The sequence below is a fragment of the Cordyceps militaris genome (genome assembly GCF_000225605.1).
Source record: "Cordyceps militaris CM01 unplaced genomic scaffold CCM_S00004, whole genome shotgun sequence".
Classification (NCBI taxonomy): domain Eukaryota; kingdom Fungi; phylum Ascomycota; class Sordariomycetes; order Hypocreales; family Cordycipitaceae; genus Cordyceps; species Cordyceps militaris.
Genome location: NW_006271972.1, coordinates 1,476,750 through 1,500,686, shown reverse-complemented (window position 1 = coordinate 1,500,686; position 23,937 = coordinate 1,476,750). Strand labels below are relative to the sequence as shown.

Here is a 23,937-nt window from a genome sequence, read left to right as displayed (position 1 = left end):
ATGCTGGAAAGTTCTAGTACTGCATCCCGAGAACCGGTCCGTCGCGCGTCTCGAAACCCTCCCTCTCGTACCACTGCCACGCGCCGTCATTCGGATGTCGAAACTGTGACGGTGGTGGCATCACCGGCTCGTTCAAATGCATGCCGTGTCCTGCCGCGTCGCCGCCTGCATGCTGCGGCCAAACATTTCTCTCATTGTCCAGCTGCCATGAGGGAATCGTCGCCGCCGCCCGTTGTGCAGGCTCCTGCCCGCCTCCGCCGCCATGATCGTGAATCATTTGTCTGTACCCCATGCACGGCGTCGCGGGTACCGGGGTGCCGTCCTCAAAGTACTGCAGATCCGCCTGCATGTCGCTGAGGCGCAGGTACTCCTTGCCCACCCATGCATCGATTACCTTGGCAATCTGCAGGAAGCCCTCCGTGTGGCCACCCTGCCGGCCCGCCTTGCGGCCGCACGTGACAAAGAGGAAGCTGTGAATCATTTCGTGCAAAAAGGTTGACAGCAGCAGGCGGCGGTTGTAGCGCGTGTCACGCAGCACAGGCGACGAGAGCACAATCAGCGTCTCCCAGCCGCCGAGGTGGGCGCAACGGCGCAGGGCCGTGGTGCCGACGACAGCGCTCTGGTACTGCGCGCTGCCGGGGTGGCTCCAGTCCCAGGCGACGCGGCGGGCGAGGCGGTTGGCGAAGAAAAGCTCGTTAGCGGCGGAGAAGACGCTGCGCAAGGCGTCGTTGTCGAGGGGGAACGTAGTTGAGGAGGCGGCTGTGCGCGGGCTGTCACCGTGGCGGCGTCTACTCCGACTCCGGGATGAGGGTCGCTGGCGTTCATTCTTGGGGTTGATGAGGGCGCGGAGGATGCGGCCGGATTGCGAGTCTGGGCAGCGCCTCTGAAAGCTGGCGACGTGGTCGCGCACGAGCTGGGCGGCGGCCAAGTCGTCAAGGAAGCACCCCTCATGGTCCATGTCCTCATCGTCGTCTTGATGGGCCACTGGATCCGAAATTGGGTGTCCTGACTCGGTGCGCTCCAAGGTCGCCGGACGCCGCGGCGGAGGCGCATGAGTGAAGCTGCTCTCGTTGCTGCTGTTGGGTGCTACCGACCGGATCTCGCATGTTTCCGTCGGCGGGCTGTCGGGATGCTGCTCGCGGATCACTAGGAAAGCGAGGTTTTTAATGTGGATGGAAGGAGCGGCCTGTTTTGTGGTGTGGCCATTGGCGTTGTGGTAGTGATGGGCGTCGTGGCTATATCTGCTAGCATTCTGGTGGTGATATATCTGATCCTGGTCAAACGGCGGCTGGAACGCCTTGGCCCTGTAACTGTCGTACGAAGGATTGTCTTGGTGATGTGGGTGCCATGTGTGGCTGTCGTCGGGCGGACCGCCAGCACCAAGAACCCAAAAGGCCATGGCGCAGGCTCCAGCGTCGAGCGCGGAGGAATGTGAGATAGGAAGAGGGGGGGGGATTGTCGTGAAATGGAGCAGCCGAGGAAGAAGAAAACGAGCGAGGTTGGCGGCGGCAAAGGCGCGGGACGGTGAAGGAGCGTAGATGCGCCCGCTGAATTGGGCGAGCGGTGTGGTGTGACGCTGGAACAAGTGCCAAGGTGATGTGAAGCGAGGACCAAAGTGACAAAGCGACAAAGTGACACGTCCAGAAGATGCTCCGTCTGTCACACCAGATCCAAAGATGCGGGGGTGAAAAGGGACCGGTCTATTCGTAGTGCCACAAGAAAGGAAACTGTCCGTACAGGGTGAATTCCATGTCGACCGGAAAAGAGAAAAAGAAGAGAACTGCCCCCCCGTCTATCTATATCCAAACTACAGCGTAGATCGTACCAACGTGTCTCCCAGGACCAGGTTGGGCGCCCATGGCTGCTGCAGGCGTCATGCCCCAGTTGCCTACCTAGGTAGGTAGGCCAGCTCGGAACCGGTCCGCACTCGCCGCTGCTTTGATGCCATTTGCTCTTTTGCTTTTTCGACGCGCCGAATCGGACCTCTGCCCGTGGAACACGCGACGGCCTCTTCCCTGCTCACGTCCCGCAGACCACTCCCTCTTGGCTTCCACCATCGTGACTCCTCCGTGCAGGATCATGTTCCGAAACGATGGGCTGCAATCGTGAGCCTGGCCAGCCGCGAGCCCAAGCTCGGCCTAATCGTACTTGGGCATCAGTGGCGCTGCCCCAAAACTACGAGCGAATGATCTTGGAGATATGGAAATCCATAGGCTCAATCGTTTTATTCGTATTCATGCGTCATCTTAATTATTTTCGTCACCATGTACGTGGCTTGCTGTGTCCACGCCGTATGTGCCTGGTCTTATCAGTTTGGGCTTCGTCGCCGTATTATGCTTGCCCATGGCCGAAGCGGCTCATGAGCCGAATCTCGTCAGTCTGTCTCTCAAGCGCCGAGCGCATCTTGTCTGCATACTGCTGTCGCTTGTCTTCCTCCGCTGCCGCCTCTTCATCCCGCGCTTCAAAATCGTCCGAGTGGTATAGCCGACTTGTCGTAAAGCTCAGCAGACCAAGCCTCTCCCCTGTCCAAAATAGTATATTGTCATTGTTCGGTCGATCGTCATCCCCACACGACTTGGTCGACACAATCTTGCGCGCAATCTCGCCCCGTCCGCTGCTGGAAAAGAGATTTTTCTCCCTTGCGTCGCACGACCCAATCTTGTGTCGCCGGCATTCCGTAAAGCCATCTCGTTCAAACCACTTGATCAGCCCACTTCCATCCGAAAATGCAATCTTGGTCCCATGCGTCGTCAGCGAGAGAATCGTCGACGACGCTGCCGTTTGCCGATTCTTCATTGCGGCATTCTGCAATGTCGCGCGGTTGTTTGAATGCACAGTCGAGCTCAACCCATACATCTCGAGTGAGCCTTTCAGCTTATACACACCGCCAGCAATCATGGTGACTCCGCTGCCACTCCTTTTGATTCGTGCTACTTGCTCCACCGGGAACTCGCCCTGCCGCCGGACCTCGTAGTCTACTGTCGAATACGGATATGGCACGGAAGCCAGACTCTTTATCAGCCCGCCGGAATAAATTGATCCCACAATGGCAGGGAATTTGCGCCGATCATAGTGTAGAATGTTGGTGAATCGACCAGATACATAAATGTCGTCCGATATCAGGTTGTGCGATCCGGGCTTCGGAAGATGGAGGATGCTGATCGGAGTTGGTTGAGAAAGCGACGCGTAGGGAGGAAGCGGCTTGGGATCGAATATAGATTTATAAACGTCAGACTCATTCCATTCAACTCGCTCAGATCTGTCGCTCGAGATTATAGAATGTGTCCGAAAATCGTGCAGATGAATGCCGAGAGACGTTCCAACCGTGAGAGGAAGACCATCGTTGATGGCCGACATGGTCGTAATTGACCATTCAAACGATTGGCGGCTCACAACTTCGAGGCGGTCCAGGTCAACCTCAATGAGATCTATTTCACATTCAGCAACATGAATCTGCGCTGCAGCATCGAATGCACTCACGACTCTGGACTGCAAAGAATGCTCTATTGTTTTGGTGGTTGATGCTAACACACTCAGTCACACCAGTGTCGATGCGCTTCGACCGCCGCTGATTCTGGCCACCGGGGCCGTCGATGAACAGGATATCCGGCTTACTACGCCCAATTATTCCACCCTGCTTGCCTCGAGTTCCCTTTACATCCCAGAGGCAGACGGATCCATCATCGAGTGGGGAGACGGCGAGCATTGTTTTCTCGCCACCGTCGCCGCTGCAGGGATTGTACAGGGCAACACCACGCGATTCGATTATAGCGTCCAATCCACGGTCTCGCATGCGCGGCGTTTGCAACCACGATATACAGGCTGGTCCATAGCGCTGAATATATTCATCGTACCACGATACTCGCTCGGTCGGGAATGAAGGGTCCCAGTTGCACATGTCTTGCATCTTTTGCCATCTGTGGCGTTTGCTGTCGTCTATCGGCGGCGAAGGCTGCGGTGTGACTCGATCTATGCTTTCGGATGCGGATACGACGTCCTGCGCTGCAATTTGCGTGTCGTGACCATCAGAGATGTGGCCGAAAAATGCGGGAGGAGCGAGGCGGCGGCTTTGGAGATGTAAATACCATGGCGAGCTGTCGAAGCAATTTTGCTTCCACAACTCGTCGTCCAGGCAGAGTTCCTGTAATTTGCGCGAAACAAGCTGCAGGCACGTAATATGATATGGTTCAAGGTCTATTTGCGCGTTCCTCGCATCAGTATCTTATTTTGCATGCTCGTGGCGATGGCATTGGCGAGGCTGAAGCGGGGGGACACATACAAGCGATGATCTGCAGTAAGATCTCGTCTGGCAGCTCATCCCAGCCGGATGGCCTGCGATTGCGGTCCATGGCGCATTTTGTTCGCGTTTAGCGAACAGTTTTCTTTCGAATTGAGCTCGGATGCAGCTGAGGTCTGGGAAAAGTTGAAAGGTGAGAGACAATGTGTCCGAGAAAGCGCGGCAGCTGCATTTGCGGAGGGTGCGCCATGTTCGAGACCCGCAGTAGGTTCTGGCCAAGTCACACTTTACCTGGAACGAGCTGACAGGACAGAAAGGCAAAGCCATGCCGCCCGTGCCGCCAGCTACCTAGGTAGTTCCTTAGCCTTTTTGCAAGTTCCTCGAGTCGTCAAAGGTTAAAGCTGCCTAGGTACCTTAACAATAAGATGGCCCGGGCCGAGACCGTCCCGCTACCTTACAGAAAAGCACGCCAGCGAGAGTAGCCTTGCTTTCCAGCCGAATGCTGTAGGAGTGGAAACAGATAAGCCGCGGCCAAGCATCCCCGAGTGCTTGCATATTGTATTGGCACAATATACGTACTCCGAACCTGAAGCCCAATCTGGCAAAGAGTAGTCGCCGTCGTCCGCCCAACTTGACGCCACTTGGCTATTCGTTGCCGCCTCACTCTGCGGCCTTGCCTGATGTCTGACATGGCTTGGGTATGCCGTTTCAAATTCTCGTATTGATATGCAACGGCCCCGATGATCAACGGGCTGAATGTTTCGGCCGATTCAAACGGGCTGTGATGATTTGCGACAGGAGAGGCAGGAAGCGAGTCGGCGTCGCACGACGGGGACGGGTTGGCTGACCCAATTGACAATTTTTGTTGTTTCTGCCGAAACGTCAGTTACACCTGTGTGAGCAACAGTTTCACGGCAATCTCTCTCGCTATTTAGTATGTACTCACCGGCTGCCCCAATAGCGCAGGTTGGCCTACACAGATTCACAGCACTGTGTCGGTTTGTATGGCTGTGTTGCGTCATGTTGCCAGCTGCCAGCTGCCAGCTGCCAGCCCCGTTGGCTTTCGCTTATGTCCACAACTTGGATCAGATTCACAGCAACGCAGATTTGCCGGGCGCCAGCTCATAAGGGATACACACGCCTTTCGTGTTTGTTTTCGGACGCGTCTCGCGTCTCACTCACCATCGTCGCAGACATCAACCACCGCTGCTGAAACTGTTACTTCTAGTACCGTACAACCTTGTTCAAGCTACACTCGACTATAAGTTTCGACGCAATTTTAAATTGCCCAATCACTTTCGAGACTCAGCTGGTCCTTTTAGACACCAAATCAAACATCAGGTGGGTGATTCGGTCCGATATTGACCCCCGCCTTGTCCAACCTCTCGCGAACGTGATGCGAAGGCATCCGCTTGATCCTCTAGAATGAATATAAAAGACTCCAGCTCCGACTGGGAAACCGAAGTTGACTACGATGGCACTTATCCTTTTTCAAAAAACGCAGCAACCATGTCTACCACCCCCCGAGCTCCTTTCAATAACCAGAGAACAATCACAGTTGTGTTGTCCCCGACGAGAAATTCGAGCCAAAATTGTTCTTCTCCTTCAATCGCACGGAGGCGGAACACAATGCCAAGCTCTGCCTCCTCAGGAGTTCTGCCGGGGCCGCGCTCGACGCAGCCCAAGCTGACGCGGGACGATTCTTTTGCGTCATCAATGAGTCTCTACAGCAACGCGAGCCACGGTAGCTTCCATACTTCCGAGCGTACTCACGAACACTTCTCGCCAGTCGATCAATATCAATGTCTCTCACGGCCCGCCACAACATTGCCCGACAGAAAATTGCATGGCCATTTGATGCCATCCGAGTCCAAGTCATCGACCTGGAATGCGCAAAGGTCCGATACCAGTACCTGTCGCTCGCTATTTCTCAGCCCGTCTGCTGAGAGAGATGTAAGCCGTGCTCTATATACACTGGAGGCCGGTTCTGCATCTAGACGTCGTGTCAGCTTCACTGGGCCTTCTACTGGGCACCTCAGAGATATTCAGGAGCATCATATTCGGTCATTTTACAATGCGGACGCGGTTTCTTCGGCTTAGAAAGTCGATAACCTCGTCAAAATACCTGTTCAATTGACCGCATCGTCTCCGATTTCATGCACTTCCACAGCTGGGCCCTCTCCTATAGAGCCTGTGTTGCGTCTTCGGGACTTCCCTCCCAACGCCCACGAGAGTGACTGGGAAACAGTGGCAAGTGAACATCTCTTCTCCAGACAAAAAATGCAACAATTCCAAACGAACATGGAGGCTGGTAGCAGCGTGGCAGATGTGTCCGACACAATTAGTTACGACTATTTCGGAACAAGCCACCATCCGCCCGTGTCATACACGACTGGACCTGGGTATGGCGCTGCCCGGAAACCAAACAGACGAATTACCACGAGATCTCGGTTACAAGCGGCAATGCGCCGCGTTTCCAGCTCTCTTGACGGCATCACTGCCTCTCGGGAACGTAATGGCCAAGTCTTTGAGATGAGAGACTTCAACCTCAGCTTTGACAGCTTGGATTCGACGGCGTCTTCTGAGTTCTTTGGTAGCGGTAATCACTGGCAGGGCTTCGAGGCTTCCAAGGACCCTCAGAGGGTTTTGTTTGCAGAAGTCCCCCCAACAGACGGACATGGCAGCGTCGGTATCCCACGACTCCCTTTCCCGCTAATTAGCCTACCCGAGGCGGCAAAACTGCAAAAGATTCGGATTCAGCGCGGTGAAGAAGACCATACCGACCCAGGCAGCTCCTTTGTAACGAGGGCACATTCTGAGACGCGAAGCACCATTTCGTCCACCAACAGCCCCCGAACGCCGCGCTCGGTTCTCTTTTCCAACCACCAGGTCGACGACAGCCGTGATCAACTGGAAAAGCTCAGTCCCGCCTACTACCGTTGGGACTCTCCACGCAGTCATGGTGCGCACCAGTTTCTGACAAGGATGATCGGGGAAGCTAACATTTTCTAGTCTTCGCAAATGAATCTAGCGAACGCATCTCTTCCTTGCAACTTTTGGGTGGCAAGCAGCGGACGCGGATTCTCAGGACGCCCGACCCGCGTGCCTCATTCTGGGACTCGGCAGACGAGGAGTTTCGGCAGGTGGCCCCGCGCCTTCTCCGACTGCGTGGTTTTTCAGCTTCGACTATGGAGCGCAGAGCGCGAGATGCTCCTCTACAGCTGGAACAATCGCTCTTTTCCGCCTCCGAAGCACGGCTGATGGAGTCGGCACGGGCCGACATCTTGTTTCGAAGACGCTACGCGCAGGATTGTGAGAAGCGTCTAGCGCTGGTATTTGTCTCTGTGATTCTGCTAAGCGTGGTCTTCCCCGTGGCTGGCATCCTTACCCTCTTGGGCGCGTTCAACTCGACCATCAGCTGGTGCACGCATGGTGAGATGGCGCACTTTACCATCCGGCAGAGAACGGTTTTGACGCGAGTGCTTTTTGCCGAGCTTGTCTCTTACATGGGCTTAGTCATTGTCCTCGCTGTTTACTTTTCTGTCGGACGGTAAACCATGGGATTGCTTTTCTTTGTTGGCATGATTGTAGAATGTTGTATAGCATCTGACACGAGGCAGGCGATTCCGGGCTGGTAAATATTGGTCGAAATCTATGTAGCATAAAATCACACCTTGTATTCTCAATATCCTTCTTCCGACGAGCTCAGGGGCTTAGATTTTCGTATTGCCATTTTCTGTTCCGCCGAGGCTGGGCCTGTGATCTCCGCCCCCCGATTGCCGGCGTTGCCAAAGCAGGAGATTGCCGATGCTAGTGGCATACTTGCAGAAGGGGATTGCCAAATACAGCGTTTATACTGGATCGCAAAGCAACTGATGGCCCAGATTTTCGATATTATTGGCTCCGAATGCAGCCGTCGCCTGACTGTAGGAAAAGGGCTGCGGGCGGATTATTGATTTTTATCTACTGGCTGGCATGGTCTTCGACTATAAAGCAGAAGCCGCAGCTCGTCTAGAAAGTGGAAATTGGAATATTTCCCACTACCTCCATCGTCTCAGAGTGCCCTCGACTCAGCTGAACTAGCTAAAATGAAGTTCGCCCTCATCGCAGCCCTGGCATCTGGCGCTACTGCATCCATTATTTCCATCCAAGTTCCCGAGACGATCGGCTTGCGCAAAGTGATTCCGGTGAAGCTCGTCAACAATATCGACCAGTCCAACACCTATCAAACGAGCATCACTTTTGGTCTCGGGACGAGTCCTGCGGATTCCAGTGTCGTTATTGGCACGCCCGTGTCTTCCATCTACCTGCAGGGTAAGTCCATACTCCGCGAGGTTACTCTACTGCCCCCCTAACATGACTAGATGGAAACATGCCTGCGGCTCCTTTTACAAAGAATATGACTTTGTCGGCTTGGGCTTGGGGTAGCAAGGGCAAGATTGGTCTTCGCGCTGCCATCTTTGGCGCTTACGGTATTACTGGCAGCATTGGTACCCAGGTGTATGGTGCGAACGTGACTATTGGAGACGAGAATAGCGACAATTATGTTGAGCTTCAGTTCATTCAGTAAAAGTAGCGATTCACGACGAGTTAGTCCCAGTACAGTCAATGGAGTACAAAGTATGGCGCGTGATGCTCCACGCAACTAGTTGTGTACAATCGCCCGTAAAGCAGCTGGTTCAGCCAACTGCGCCAAGAACTACTAGTGTGTCCGGCAAAGATCTTCCGAGGGTCCCTTTACTTCTTGGTGCTAGAAGTAGAGCTTGAACTAGTCAACGTCCAACCAGAAGGGCTGGTGTAAGTGGAGTTTCCCTGGCCGTCATTATGGTACGTGCTCCCGTTGGGGTTGGAGTAGTAGTAGGAGCCGTCACTGCCGTGGCCGTCTTATTAGTGCCTGATGGTACACAGGTGATTGGAACCATACTTACGTGTTAGAATAGTGATACGAGTTGGGGTTGGCCACGTCCGGGCCGTAGTCGCGAGCGTCGTAATAGTTGCCCTAGCATTCACGCGTTAAGTCGTCACGGCCCACAGCGGTTTCGACGCTAGGCGGCATACCTGGCTGTTGATGCCGGAGCTCTTGATAGTGTAGCCGTCAGGCATGTTGAGACGTTTAGGGGGGCTGATGGTACGAACTGACTGTGTGGAATTGATGGATGGCGGATTGGAAAGAGGTCAAGGTTTTGGGAGCGTGCGTGATCGATGGGCACGCATTTTATACGCGGGGAAAGGAGGGAGTGGGGTTCTGCACCTGCAGTATCGAGGAATTGGTCCAGAGCCTGTTCTGTCTGTATAAGCTCGGCTGGGTGCCTGCTTCAAGCCGAAAGCTACGAGCCTCCCAAAATGGGGTTGATATCGAGCTTGACAGACTGCAGATTTGGGCGGAGCCGATATGTTTTGTAGCGTTTAATAAAGTGGCCAACAACTTTCCACCTAATATAGTAATATCCACTGTCTAGCACCAGATTGTCCCTGTATTTCTGTCCCAGGTTAGGTTCGTGCTAACAGTACTTCTGTTCCCATGGGAACAGTACTTCTGTTCCCATGTAATGGCCACCAAATCATAGGTACCATGGTACCTTACTTGGGAATCGTTGTAATTCGTCAGTAACCCTACGAGTGACCGCTGCGAAGCCTTCAACACCGATCGAAGGGCGATATGTCAAGTAGGACTGCTAACTACCTACCTACCTACCTAGGTACCTAGGTAGGTAGTACCTATCCGAAGAGCTTCCTATTAACTATTCGCTCGCACGTGGGAGCGTATGGTCTGACCAATCGCGCGGCGCTGTCGCGACAACGGGATTCCCAAACCAAGCTTAATTAGTCTGGGTAGCTCTTGGGAAACTTTAACCCCCCCCATTCCCCTATGACGATTCGAGCATTTGAGAAGCTCCTCATCTACATGATCGCTTTCCAGACTTCAATAAATCCATCACACGCAAAAGATTTGTCCATTTGACTGCAGCATCATGGCCGTCAAAGTCTTTTTGTAAGGAACACAGCTTCTACCTGTGATTGTGCTCGATCAGCTGATAAATGCCTCTAGAACCGGCGCGACAGGTATGGCGTTGCTGTGACGTTCCAAAGCACGAACATGCTGGCAGCAGCTTTCTGACTTTTGGCGCTCGACAGGCTACATTGGTGGTACTGTGCTCGACTATGTCTACAAAGCTCACCCGGATTACGAATACACCCTTTACGTGAGAAATGAGAGCCGCGCCAAGCCAATCAAGGCCAAGTACCCCAAGGTCAACTTTGTCTATGGCGCGCTGGAAAACAGTGAGACCTTGCTGGATGCGGTTGCCAAAACCGACGTTGTAATCCGTACGTTGCATCTTGGAGAAAACGGTCGACACTGACCGGTACCAGACACGGCAGACTCTTCGGACAATGTTCCTGGGGCAACGGCCATTGCCATGGGCCTGGAGCAAGGCCATACTCCGGAAAATCCTGGCTACTGGATTCATCTCTGTGGCACCTCGATTCTGACCTGGTACGATCAGAAGCATGGTCGCGAAGGCGAACCGCCGCTGCCGGAACAGACGTACAGCGACATTGACGACGTGGAGCGCCTGGTGACTCTGCCTGACTCTGCCCACCACCGAAACGTTGACATTTTGGTCCAGGAAACCATCTCGGACGCTGTCAAGGTTGCCATTATTTGCCCGCCCACAATCTATGGCGAGGGCTTGGGGCCTGTCAACACGCGGAGCATCCAGGTACCCAATCTGGCCAAGACCACCCTCAAGGAGGGCTACGCACCGGTTGTCGGCAAGGGCGAGACGGAATGGGACAATGTGCACGTCGATGACCTGGCAGACCTGTTTGTCAAGCTTCTGGATGCTACCCAGGATCCGAGCAAGAAAAAGAACCCAGAAATTTTTGGCCTGCACGGCTACTTCTTTGCGTCCAACGGCGTGCACAAGTGGTCAGAGGTCGCGCAGTGGATTCTAGACGAGGCAGCCAAGCAAGGATACCATTCCGGGGCCGCGACCAAGACGGTCAGCTTAAAGCAGGCCGAGAGTATTGCAGGCCCTTCTGCGTCCAGTCTTGGTAGAAACTCCAAGGGAATCCCGCAACGTGCTGAAAAGTATCTGGGGTGGAAGCCCAAGGGGCCAGACCTCAAGTCTACTATCGCGGCGACGGTTACCGACGAGGCAAAGGCGCTGAATCTCAAGGCAAATAAGGCATAGAGAACAGTACGAGTAGAATGGCTGCAATGAAACAAGAATAGTTCAATGCAACAACTAGTATTACCTAGTTGCCGCCACATATCGTGGGTTATCGATAAGATAACCTGTGCAGAGGAAAAACTCAGGCGAGTGCGCCATCCCCAAAGAGTCCTAGCTTATGTTGTGTTGCTGGCCAACTATCTCAACAACCCCACTCTTTCTTTTTCGCCTCCGCCGGCGAGCGGCCAGAAAAAAAGAGCCCCGAAAATTATTCTGCACGAAAATTTTGGCGGTCGCTGCTGAATTTCTTTCACCGTAACCCCACGTCCTCATTCTCTGGGCTCCTCTTCTCTTGCATCCTCCATCCCTCTCTCACGACTTCATAGACGGGCATATCAAACACCTTATTCACAATGGCGGACGAAGTTTACGACGGTGCCATTGGTATCGATCTGGGTGCGTACATTACTCTCTCGTGCCCTCGCTTGCAATATTGCTGCCGGTCCTGTTTTGTGCGTTTGTGGCCGCCAATTGGATGCGCAAAAATCTGCGCCGTCCGGGCAGCTTTGGTTGATTTTTTTTGCCTGGGCTGCCGCGACTGCAAAATTACAGAGACGAAGCATGGGCGACTTTGCAATCAAATACTATCGTACTGACTCTCCTTGTCTTCCATAGGTACCACCTACTCCTGCGTTGCCATCTACGAGGGCAGCAATGTCGAAATCATTGCCAACGAGCAGGGTTCCTTCACCACCCCTTCTTTCGTCTCCTTCACCGACAAGGAGCGTCTGATCGGTGAGGCCGCCAAGAACAATGCTGCCATGAACCCCCGTAACACCGTCTTCGATGCCAAGTGAGTTTTTGAAGCCTCGGCCTGCATCTCCAACTGTGCATCTTGCTGATATTTACCCTCTCCTAGGCGTCTGATTGGTCGTCGCTTCGATGACCCTACCGTCAAGAAGGACATTGAGTCCTGGCCCTTCAAGGTCCTTGACGACGCCGGTCAGCCCAAGATTGAGGTCGACTACCTCGGCGAGAAGAAGTCCTTCTCTGCCCAGGAGATTTCCGCCATGGTCCTCCTCAAGGTACGTTTCCGCGATGCTCTCGACTTTGACACCCGCAACCGTCTAACACCCACCACAGATGAAGGAGATTGCCGAGACCAAGCTCGGCAAGAAGGTTGAGAAGGCCGTCATCACTGTCCCCGCCTACTTCAACGACAACCAGCGTCAGGCCACCAAGGATGCCGGTGCCATTTCTGGTCTGAACGTCCTCCGTATCATCAACGAGCCTACCGCCGCCGCCATTGCCTATGGTCTCGGTGCTGGCAAGTCTGACAAGGAGCGCAACGTTCTCATCTACGATCTCGGTGGTGGTACCTTCGATGTCTCTCTCCTCAACATTCAGGGCGGTGTCTTCACCGTCAAGGCCACCGCTGGTGACACTCATCTTGGTGGTCAGGATTTCGACACTAACCTTCTTGACCACTGCAAGAAGGACTTCCAGCGAAAGTCCAAAAAGGACCTAAGCAATGACCCCCGTGCTCTCCGCCGTCTCCGTACTGCTTGCGAGCGTGCCAAGCGTACCCTCTCTTCCGGTGCCCAGGCCACCATCGAGATTGACTCTCTCTTCGATGGTGCTGACTTCACCACCACCATTACGCGTGCCCGTTTCGAGGAGCTCAACGCCAAGGCTTTCGCTGGCACCATCGAGCCCGTCGGTCAGGTCCTCAAGGACGCTGGCATGGACAAGTCCAAGGTCGACGAGATCGTCCTTGTCGGTGGCTCTACCCGTATCCCCAAGATCCAGAAGCTCCTCTCTGAGTTCTTCGGTGGCAAGAAGCTCGAGAAGAGCATCAACCCCGACGAGGCCGTAGCATACGGTGCGGCTGTTCAAGCCGGCCTCCTGACTGGCAAGGCTGCCGAGTCTGACGCCGCTGACCTCCTGCTTCTCGACGTCGTTCCTCTGTCTCTCGGTGTCGCTATGGAGGGCAACATCTTTGCTCCTGTAGTTCCCCGCAGCTCCACCGTGCCAACCATTAAGAAGAGGTTCGTGTCTCATTTTCTGTGTCTTTCTGATTTCTCGATTTTCCACGAGCTCTTTCGGTCTGTTTTCGCCGTTTACCACCGCAAGTGTGGTGGTAATGGCCTCACTACGAATGGCCGCAACTGACCGTATCTCCCCTCGACACTCCTGCATGTCGTTGCATCTTGACGTCGTTTTTGACGCGGAATTTGCTCTATATTCAAGCGCCCTAGGCTTGCTTTGGTTCACTCGACGCTCAGCACCCACTTTGTACGGCGTTTTGCTTTCACGCCTTGACCTGCGTTCTCGTTGCTTGTTCCCTGTCTTTCCATCTCCTGGCCTTCTCTCTTCTCCACAAGAGAAAACATGACAATCAAGAGAGCTCGCAACACATGAATTAGATATCCCTTGCCTCATATCGCCTCTACCCTATTTGCTTGATGCTCTACTTGTCCTACAGCGTGGACTCGAGCGTCCTCACATCTACATAGTCCCCAGACTACAACTGCGACTTGACACCCAGACGCTAACACGATGTTTACAGAACCTTCACCACTGTTGCCGACAACCAGCAGACTGTCCAGTTCCCCGTCTTCCAGGGCGAGCGCGTCAACTGCGAGGACAACACCTCACTCGGTGAATTCACCCTCGCCCCCATCCCTCCCATGCGCGCTGGTGAGGCCGCCCTCGAGTGTGTCTTCGAGGTCGACGTCAACGGTATCCTCAAGGTTACTGCCACTGAGAAGACCTCCGGCCGCAGCGCCAACATCACCATCAGCAACTCTGTCGGCAAGCTCTCCACCGCTGAGATTGAGAAGATGGTCAGCGATGCTGAGGCTTTCAAGAGCAACGATGAGGCTTTCAGCAAGCGCTTCGAGGCTAAGCAGCAGCTCGAGTCTTACATCGGCCGTGTCGAGGAGATTGTCTCTGACCAGACCCTGTCCCTCAAGATGAAGCGTGGCCAGAAGGAGAAGATTGAGGGCGCCATGAGCGATGCCATGGCCACTCTCGAGCTCACCGACGCCTCTGCCGATGACCTCAAGAAGCAGGAGCTCACCCTCAAGCGTCTTGTCACCAAGGCCATGACCTCCCGATAAATGTTTTCACCCAGCTCAACCCATGGGCAGCGCACATGATTAGCTGCCGATGATGGTTTAATGGATGCGGGGGGGAATAGGGCTGTTTTTTTGTATGAAGCGCTGAAACGGACCAGGTGTTCAAGGAAAATCTTGGGTTGGCAATTCTGCCAGTCTTGATGTCGGTTTACCAAAATGTCGATTTTATATAACGAAAAAGTTCAACAGAGTGGATGAACGTTTGACCCGGGAAGATAGGGAGCGAGCAAAGAAAAACAATTTTCCAATCATTTTCACTTTCTGTCTGGGAGCGACCTGGGACTTTGTAAACCAGAGCTTCACGGGAAGATTGTCTTGCTGCGTTGTTTGATGGGACTGGATGCCCAAAGTGCTTGAGCTAGCAGGCCTGATGACGAACGAAACATGACTTGTGAATCATGAGAGACTGGGTAGAATGGCCAAATATGAATTTTATTTGTTCAAAGGCAATTACAGATGTCGATGACGCGTGATTTTGTATTGTCGTAGATAATGCTTCCGAGGATAGCGCTGGCAGCTGTAGGAAATTGTTGCGACTTGGAAGGCATGCACCAGGACTTGGTGCTGAAAATTGTCTTGTTATGACAAGCGCTCAACTCTGCTTCTGCATCGCTGCGTGGTCGACAGCCCGCGTATTGCCAAACACCACTGTGCAGCCAGGACATGTTGTCTCTGTTTTGCGACACCTTTATATTTTAAACGAAAATGACAACTGATCAAGCGTCGTGCCACCCCCGCCTCTGTGCACCGAATGACGCCGTCACGTCGCAGCCATGACAAACAGTCACCCCACGAACTTGCTCGACCTGCCCGTCGACATCCTCGCGCTGATCCTCGCGCCGCTGGTCAAGTTTGACGCCCCCATCGAACTTTGCCCTTGTGGCGACCACGGGGCGCTGAGGGGGCGGCTGGCGCTGGCGCGGACGGTGCTCCTCGCGCACCCCCATCTGCACGCCGTCGCGTGCCCGATGCTGTACGGCCTCAACACGTTTACGCTGTCGCTCGTGTCCGGCCGGCACGGGGCGCGGCAGGCCAAGATGCTGCAGGCGTACTACCACAGCGATGCGTCGGGGCGGGCGTCGCGGGCCCGTCTGCTCAACGACGATGCGGTGGACGTGCCGCGGGCGCTGGCGGAGAGGCACCAGATGGGCAAGCTGCAGCTGTTTGTGACGCCCTCGGCGCGGCGACGCGTACGCCATTTTGCGCTCGAGGTGGGACGCCACCGTGGATGGATCGACGACGCTGTGACGCCGGTGCTCTCGGACATGATTCTGGCTGGCAGTCTTGCTTCGCTGAGTATCACATTGCTGTATCGGCTGCCCGACGTCAGGACTAGCAGGAGCGATTTTGGGACGCAAAACTCGCACGTGTCGACATTGTTCGCAGGCAGCGATGCGGCCGTGTTTACCAAGTCGCCGCTGAGGGGCTTCTTTCAGGTGCTGGCGGATCCGGATCTCGAGTCATCACGGCTTTTTTTGACAAGAGGGCACCCATCCGCTTGGTGCAAGTACCACACAAAGGGGTCAGAGAGTGACGATCAGGGGATGGAATGCCCTCTTATTGCCGTGGTGGACTGGCAAGCCATTGTACGGGAGGTTTTAGATGCCGAAGGTGTCAATACCGCCGCTCCACGCTCAGGTTCGCCTCGCTATCGCTAAAGATGTCATGGGGCGAGTGCACTCTTGTACGTCCTTTTTATATCCCGCGACTTGTTTTAGGAGGTACGGGACGTCCAGTGTCACAGTCCGAGGCACGTACGATGCTGGTCATCGGTTTGGGAAAACTCGACCGCATCTACCGAATAGTAGCTAGGCACGAGTACGATTGCAACTTGTCTGACTGGCTTATCTGTGAAACACGGTCCATTGCTCGCCTGCGAATCCCGGTCTGCCAAGCATGGACTCAGTTGCGCATCTTGGCAGTCTTGAGTCAATGTATTCTAGACCTCAAGGATGACTGGTGGCAAGAGTAATACTACATGGATCTCAGAGAGCAAGGGGGGGGGCTATGGCATTGGCTCTTCAGTCGTCTCCTCAGTCGTCTCCGAGTCAAGTTGCAATGCAGACAAGACAAAAAAGAAGCTTACGTACCTTGTGACAGGGGTGGCACTTATCCGATGACACCAACCTTGTCAGATCTGGCGCTCGAGCCCGGGTTGCAGATGCACGTTATATTAATTCATGGACGTTTTGACGTGGCACCATTTTCCGAGAATCCTACGAGCGTGTATATTTTGATGGATATATTTTGGGGGGTTTTTTTCTTTAGAACAGCGCACATTTGTTTACAGATGGTGTCATTATAGACTCGGCAGCAGGCCCTAACTTTTTTTTTTTTTTTTTTTTTTAAAAAAAAGTCCGGTCGGTGTGTCACAGCCGCTTGGGCGGAATCTGCCATCTGCTTGGCGATCTAACTTTAGCTGCAGGAGACGACGCCAGCGCAACATCATTGGATAACGTTTGGAGCAAAAAAGCAGCAGCCAAACGGCAATTGGCGAAGCTGTTTGCATTGAAAACCTGCTCCCCCCCCCCTCCTCCCCTCCTCCCTCCTCCAAACTGCACGACGTGACAGAGTGCCTTTGCCCATTCCACACCGCTCCTGTCTGGGGTCGTTTGGACGCACAAAGGGACGAGGGAATGGGCACGCCAAGAGATTCCGTCACATGGGCCATGGCTCATCTCGAACAAGCAGGGCGCGCGTCCAATCTGCGACGCTATAAAAAAGAGAGATGCCAGTAAGCATAATTTGTACATAGGTACCTAATAACTATTACTGAGGTGTGCTGAGGTACGTGCTGTACATGGCAGGGGGGGGACCTTGTCATGGTCTGAGATCCTGTAAGCCAACCCCGTGGCTTCGGTACAACCCTAGCGCCGCGGTGGCAAGATGCGATGGCGAGTGCTCAGCAGAAGAGGGGTATGTATTATTGTTGAGCTGAAATCTCGGCGAGATTCAATGCGATCAAATGCTCAATACTGATTATGGGGCTGTTTTATGAATTTATTCTTCTTTTCTTGTGCTCAATCTGTCTGTCGGTGTCGCTGTGCTAGTCAATCGGTCGTGAATCTTGTCATATTATTCTGTAGCAAAGACAATCTTTTGTAAAAAAAAAACATGCTAAGAGGAACAAAGAAAAATCAGAAGCGCTTGCAGATGTGGATTCGACGATTTTCTCTTTTTCCCCAGGCTGTGTTGTGAGACCCCTGCTGGCCGCACGTACTCGGTAACTTCCCCCCCAGGTAACTGGTTTAAGATGTTGTCTCAAAGGTTACCAGTAAGGTTGTATTAAACTTGTTTTTTTTTTCTTCTTCTTTTATTGCAACCCCCCATGTCCTTTTTCCGCCGGGCCTTCCGGGTTCCCATCTGCCGCGCGTGGACATGACCCATTTAGACCAGGTCGTGAAAGTCAGCCTGGTGGTCCTCGGTATGGGCACCCCAGTGCACGGGGCTGAGCTTGAGCACGCGCGTGTTGGAGACGGGCACGGCGGCGTCGACGGTGACGGGCGTCAGAGTCGGGCTGGCGGCGGCGCTGTCCGAGGACGAGGCATCGCTGTCGGTGCGGGTGCGCTGGGTGCGCGGGTGCGAGGCCGACACGTCGGGGGCGAGGGAGAGGAACTGCGAGACGGCGGCGGCGGAGGCGGCGGGACGAGCCTCGGCGGTGAGGACGAGGAAGTTGTTCTGGGGGGCAGCCATGTTGATGATGATGTGTGGGCGAGAGAGAGATGTGGTTGGTGTTTGGTGGTGGTGGTGGTGGTGGTAGTGGTAGGTGTGGTGAGGTATAGAGGTGGAAGGAGCAGACTGGCAGGCTTTTATAGAAATGGAGGAAATCTGGGTATCAAGGTAAGAAATGAAAAGTGTTTATCAAGGTTTGTATATGGAGAGAATAGAAAAGGTGTCGTGGAGTGGAATGGATGGAGGGACATGGCATGCACGTCCTTTTTATGTGCCATCCACAACTGGTGTCCAGCTACACAACCCTCCTCTCCTTCCCACACCCACACTAATAATAATCAGCTTTTTAGTCTTTATTTTTTATTTCTTTTTCTTGGTTGCGTCAGACATGACATGGGATTAGCAAGGGTACGCCCAAGATTAGACGGGGGGGTGTGGGATTGCTGACTGCCATTGCCCGGTAAAGTGTTTGCGTGGCTAACTACCTAGGTGGAAGCCTTGACCAGGAAGAAAACCTGGGGTTTCCAACGGACCAAAGACAAACCCCCTCCGCCTCGTCCCCCTCTTCTGGTTCTTCTGGTACAAAGCCTGCAATTCAGCGACATAATTTCCGAATTTCTGTACACTACTTACTATGCCTATTTGGGCCTGAAAAACACATGCAGACAAAGCCTATTAAAAGCAGCAACTCTAACAAGGTTTCGAATCGCGCTCTATAGCGCCGAGGTAGTCTTCATTGTAGCTCTTTTAGCAAGTGTTAAGCGCCTGCCTGAGCAGTGGCAAGGCGGCGGTCCGTCGGTGATGCAGCAGAATTTTTACAATGAATTTTTACAATCCAAGAGCCAGATTGCAGAGCGCCTCTTGGAAATATATTCTTCTAGTCACATTTTCGTGCCGCCCGCAGTGGCTGGTCCAGTCACATGGCGAAGAATTGAAAAAAAAAAAGAAAAAAAAAACATGCTCGCCCTTTTGCCCAATCGCGGGCGGCGACGGCTCAAGCAGCGCCATGTGTCGGCACATGCTTTTCCATCACAAAGGTGGGAAACAAAGACGACGAGGCAACCACTAACAGCGATGCCAACCCATATTTTCTGGCTCGGTTGTGTGCTTTCTTCTACGGATTTGTACAAATTACACACCACACTTATCCGTGACGTGTATAGCCGCCTCGTCCAATCGCGTCGTCCCCCCGCGCCGGGAGCAAACGGGATAGCGCCTTGGCCTTGTGAGATGGCGCTTTTTTTGGTGGTAGATTCTCGGGTGGAAACGTCTTGTTCTCCTGGCTCGATGCAACGCTCTCTTTTTTCTTTTTTTTTTTTTCCGTGGCCGAGTGCCGAGAAGGGCTCTCCACATGTCGACAACCAGTCGCTTTGGTCCTTGGTTGAGGCAAGCGGCCGCCAAGCTATCTTTTGGTATTGACGGGCTGGAAATGTCGAGAACGTAAAGGCAAGGGCTCGGCAACGATAGTAGAAGTCTGCCAGGAAAGGACTGCGTGGAACGGATGATGAATATAAGCCCCTCTTTACTATATCGATGGATGGCCGGCCGATCGAAGCTTTCCGTGTTGATCCTCGGACAGTTCAACGAACTTGATCTCTGAGTGAAGAGAAACAGAATAGTAAAAGGTTTCTCCACAAGTCGACCACTGGATGAATTCCACGCGTCCTTGTCACTGTTTTCAAGACGAGTTTCCGCCGGCTCGGTCCAGTCAAAAGTGCCCCATCATCCCCAGAAACTCTCCCAAATCAGCTGCAGCATCGGAAAAAGGGTTGACTTGATGAACACGACTGAGTTCATTTTTCGAATCATTTTCGAGAGGTCCATGGAACAACCCCAAGTTGTTTGTTGGATTTTCGTCGACTTGCGACAAGACTGTGCAGTCCACCGTCACACCAGCGGTTACGCACGTGTTGGTTGGGTGGCGGAGTTTCAGGCAGCAGGCTCATCAGGAAGGCTGCCATCAGCAATCAGGCAATTTCGGAAAAAAGTCAATACGACGTTTTCGGGAAAAGACCAGCGCTGATCCTCCAGGAGACAACAAAACGCAGCCAGCGCTGTGCGCCCCGAGACAAGATGGATGGGCTATAGGAGGGAGGGCTGGTTTGGGGTCCATCATGGCAACAAGATAGCTCGTATCCGCCACGGTGTAAGACGTCAAACGTCGATCCGTGCAGAACCAGTAGGGTGCCAGAGGTCGTGGGGGCCAAGGTCGAGACCCGGGTCCCTAGGAGGACGGAACTCTCTGGCAAGCCTCTTTGCTCAAGAGGCACACGGTCGCAAACGAGACGGCAAAGACGACTATCAGGCAGCACCGATGGTATCACGATGGCTTGCAGCAGCAAGGGGCCACTATAGTGCGCGTCCAGGCAGACGTCTCGGACACCATCCGCCCAAGTCATAGACGTCGATGTTGCCCGCGCCCCCAAGAGTGACGGCACCGCGGGATGCACACAAGTCCGTGTTACTTCTCTCTCCGTAGGAGGCACGACGTCTCGACAAGACGAGCGAAACGACCGCCAACCCGTACCGATGATACGACCAGGGCTTATAGATACGAGGTTCCAATATAGTCCGCATCCAGGCAGAAGTCTCGGAAACAACGGCCCCCAAGCCGTAGACGTTGGTGTTGCACGCCCAGGAGTGACAGCACCGGGGGCACACACACACACACACACAAGTCTTGCACCCGCTACCTAAAGATAGGGTCGCTCAGAACCCTGCTCCTCTTGCCGGTGCCAGCATTCCAACGTAGTACGTGCCGACGTGTGCGCTGATGGAGGTGACGGATGGAGCTGCTCCGACACCGCGACGTGCAAAGGCATCCGTAGACTCATCGCAGGCTGGACGAGACAGGATCGTGTCCCTTTGGGCATCGTGAGCTTCATCAAACCTGGCACATCTCAACATGTAGTGTTACAAGACTGGCCTGCGTGTACCGGAATCGCGACTGCAGCTTGCTACGTCGGAAACGTCCTCTGCATTACCTCAACCAGCTCACAGCTCCCGATGCCAGACCGCATTCAAAAGCTCCAAGGGGAGAAGAAGTGTCAATAAGGGGAGAAAAGAGGTTAGTGCGTTCTGGCAAGGCTCGCGTGGTAGTGAAACTAACCTTGTTGTCCCAGCAAGTCCACGGGGGGTCAATGAAGGCGATCAGATTCATATTTTCCGACAATCGCAAAAGCTACTTCCGAGGCCGATTGGAGCTCACTTTTACGAAAAATTTCGTCCTCTGAAAGCAGGCGCTACATTTACACTGGTTATACTAACTTGTGATTCTATAAAGTCTCCTCCTTGACAGCAGGTCACCTCAGGTTTACTTTCTCAATCTTTGCGTGTTTCTGACCTGGACATTGGATCTGGTCTTGACGCAAGTATTTATTCTTCACCACTTTTTTTAATAAAATCGACGGAATTTACACTCTATATTTTGGACCATTTGTGCATGTGTGAAACCTTGCCGCACAGGCTACAGCCCCCAATAAGCTATCAGCGGACACCTGCCTGCTCCAACGAAGGACGGCCCCCACGACTAGATGGTGTCGATCATGATGGCCGATCTTTCTAGGATGTAGCTGGTTTCAGTTGAGAGAAGTACACGTCTACACTAATAATAGTAGCCTATGCCCAGGCATGGGCGCCCACGTCGGATGGTGTGCAGCATGTCGAGGCAACGACGTGTCGCTGTCTGAACGAAACTGGAGCCTATTCTTTGAGTAACTTGAACCGCTTAGTCCCTGTCGCAGTATTTGCACAGCCATGTAAAATTGTTGCCTGTGTAAGGCGGCAGTCTGATGTGTCAAAGGCGTCGCTTGTGCCACCGACACGCCAACTCACCCCCCCCCCCCTAAAGCACCAGATATATAAAGCCTGAGAGCGCCTTTTCCTCTCTTCAAATCTTTTCTAGACAACTCGCATACTTCTCTTCAGTGTTTCTAGACACCTCACATACTTCTCTTCAGTTCGTTCCTCGACCCCTCATATACTTCAACAGTCTTTCTCTCGTCATCACCTTCCAAGATCAACATCACCGAGACGACCAAGCACAATCTTTAGAACCCGAGGGAGCCTGTCGCGACGAGCCAGGAGATTGCGAAAAATTGTCCTCGGGCTACGCCGATCATACTCTACAAAACACAAGTATGGCCTCTACAGAAGGGCTCGACGACGCTCCCCAACCCCCGGTGACGGACAGGCGCTTCGTCACAATTACTGAGGAGTTCTGGCACCAGACGCAAGCCAGACGTGACCGTCATCCTCAACCAACAGGGGACAGACCTGTGCAACCCCTGGCGGAGGACGGGAAGAGTTTATCTGATGAATACTTCCCCAGTCCTGATAGTTACCCCCCGGAACAGACGCCAGCCATATGGGACCCTTTTTCTCAAGGGAGATATTCGCCAGTGCCAGCCATGTATTACCCTTATTCTCCAGGGAGCGAATGTCAGCCAAGGCTAGAGACGGCTATATGGGGTTTGCCTCCTAGCTACGACCATAGTCCTGCTGATTTCCAGGAAAATCGACAAGTCATGCGTCGTTCTCAGCCAATGCCACCAACAGCTATGGGGGGGTCCGCCTCCTAGCCACTACAACTATAGTCGTTCTCACCACCGGGGACATCAACCAGTCATATATCATGCTCAGCCATGGCCGGAAGCAACCCGGGAGAGGCTCGAGAGTTCCTCCCGTCGTTCCAGTCACAGCCAAGATCAACAGACAGCCAGAGAGTCCCCTCCCTCAAGCCGAACAATGAGGGAACCTCATCACCGTCAGCTTATACCTGCGGAAAGGCCGAGGCAATCTAGCCACTCGACTTATTCTGGTCAATTCGAAGATCAAAGACCGGCCAGACAGGACCCTCCCTTGAGCCGAACAAGGAGGGAACCTCATCACCGTCAGCTCATACCTGCGGAAAGACCGAGGCAATCTAGCCAGCCTACTCATTCTGGTCCATTCGAATATAACTTAACAATCAGATCTAGCCATCCCCAAGGACAGACAAGGAGGGAACCTCAGCACAGTCAGCCCATGCCTGTAGAAAGGCCGAGGCGATCTATTCCTTCTGGTCAGGCCGAAGATCAACGACCGGCTAGACAGGACCCTCTCTCAAGACAGCCAAGGAGGGAACTTCAGCACAGTCAGCCCATACCCGCGGACAGGCAGAGGCGATCTAGCCTGTCCACTCATTCTGGTCAACAACAAACGAACGTCTCTCGTGGCCAGCAGAGAAATGGTACATCATCAACAAGCTCATCGCGTGTGCCAACGGTCATTACTATAACGCAGCATCGTTCTAGTTGATACCAATGGCTGCTTCACAGGCGGACGAGAGCCCGCTTGACAGAAGGCTTTTCGTCCTCCGACCACAAATGTCTCGTTTTTTTTCCTTATCTGTACTAATTTGTGTGTCGCTCAGTTTGCTTTTAGGGAAATAATGGATTGAGAAAAAGGATTAGTGACGTTGGAACGAGGCCCGCGGCCATTTTGAAACATTGCAAGTCTTGCGAGTCGTCAGTCGTATACTGTCGTTGGACAGAGAACCACGCAGGGCGCGTCAAATGGCATGGTAAAGTGGGCAGAGGATTCGCTCGATGGGTAGGTGAGGCGAGTGCTACCGCATATCGACGCTTAGTTGCTTTGTTTGGGTGTGTTTTGTGTGTGTGAATGCGCGGTAGATAGCCGTGCTGACCTGGCCAAAACTTATGGCATCTTCTTC

At 53.5% G+C, this 23,937-nt stretch overlaps 8 protein-coding genes across 8 annotated transcripts; 4 read left to right on the top strand and 4 right to left on the bottom strand.

Annotated features, from left to right (window-relative positions):
• Positions 1–13: 13 nt before the first annotated feature.
• On the bottom strand, positions 14–1,399 carry CCM_05494 (uncharacterized protein; the record flags this gene model as incomplete). Its single annotated transcript, XM_006670638.1, has 1 exon — positions 14–1,399. The coding sequence occupies one exon, from the start codon at positions 1,397–1,399 to the stop codon at positions 14–16; it is 1,386 nt and encodes a 461-aa protein (XP_006670701.1).
• A 932-nt stretch (positions 1,400–2,331) lies between these two features.
• On the bottom strand, positions 2,332–4,349 carry CCM_05493 (F-box domain containing protein; the record flags this gene model as incomplete). Its single annotated transcript, XM_006670637.1, has 3 exons — positions 2,332–3,489; positions 3,530–4,194; positions 4,280–4,349. 3 exons carry the CDS (start codon positions 4,347–4,349, stop codon positions 2,332–2,334), a joined length of 1,893 nt encoding a protein of 630 aa, XP_006670700.1.
• A 1,517-nt stretch (positions 4,350–5,866) lies between these two features.
• On the top strand, positions 5,867–7,791 carry CCM_05492 (uncharacterized protein; the record flags this gene model as incomplete). Its single annotated transcript, XM_006670636.1, has 3 exons — positions 5,867–6,190; positions 6,338–7,199; positions 7,250–7,791. The coding sequence occupies 3 exons, from the start codon at positions 5,867–5,869 to the stop codon at positions 7,789–7,791; spliced, it is 1,728 nt and encodes a 575-aa protein (XP_006670699.1).
• A 1,183-nt stretch (positions 7,792–8,974) lies between these two features.
• CCM_05491 (uncharacterized protein) lies at positions 8,975–9,340 on the bottom strand (the record flags this gene model as incomplete). The annotated part of the gene is made up of 3 exons (XM_006670635.1): positions 8,975–9,107; positions 9,166–9,236; positions 9,296–9,340. 3 exons carry the CDS (start codon positions 9,338–9,340, stop codon positions 8,975–8,977), a joined length of 249 nt encoding a protein of 82 aa, XP_006670698.1.
• Positions 9,341–10,209: 869 nt separating this feature from the next.
• CCM_05490 (nucleoside-diphosphate-sugar epimerase, putative) lies at positions 10,210–11,433 on the top strand (the record flags this gene model as incomplete). The annotated part of the gene is made up of 4 exons (XM_006670634.1): positions 10,210–10,229; positions 10,287–10,300; positions 10,373–10,564; positions 10,610–11,433. 4 exons carry the CDS (start codon positions 10,210–10,212, stop codon positions 11,431–11,433), a joined length of 1,050 nt encoding a protein of 349 aa, XP_006670697.1.
• A 392-nt stretch (positions 11,434–11,825) lies between these two features.
• On the top strand, positions 11,826–14,534 carry CCM_05489 (heat shock protein 70; the record flags this gene model as incomplete). Its single annotated transcript, XM_006670633.1, has 5 exons — positions 11,826–11,868; positions 12,088–12,265; positions 12,332–12,497; positions 12,556–13,460; positions 13,982–14,534. The coding sequence occupies 5 exons, from the start codon at positions 11,826–11,828 to the stop codon at positions 14,532–14,534; spliced, it is 1,845 nt and encodes a 614-aa protein (XP_006670696.1).
• A 791-nt stretch (positions 14,535–15,325) lies between these two features.
• Positions 15,326–17,393, top strand: CCM_05488 (uncharacterized protein; the record flags this gene model as incomplete). The annotated part of the gene is made up of 6 exons (XM_006670632.1): positions 15,326–16,138; positions 16,213–16,236; positions 16,297–16,437; positions 16,496–16,638; positions 17,032–17,286; positions 17,360–17,393. 6 exons carry the CDS (start codon positions 15,326–15,328, stop codon positions 17,391–17,393), a joined length of 1,410 nt encoding a protein of 469 aa, XP_006670695.1.
• Positions 17,394–17,939: 546 nt separating this feature from the next.
• Positions 17,940–18,245, bottom strand: CCM_05487 (uncharacterized protein; the record flags this gene model as incomplete). Its single annotated transcript, XM_006670631.1, has 1 exon — positions 17,940–18,245. The coding sequence occupies one exon, from the start codon at positions 18,243–18,245 to the stop codon at positions 17,940–17,942; it is 306 nt and encodes a 101-aa protein (XP_006670694.1).
• Positions 18,246–23,937: the final 5,692 nt, after the last annotated feature.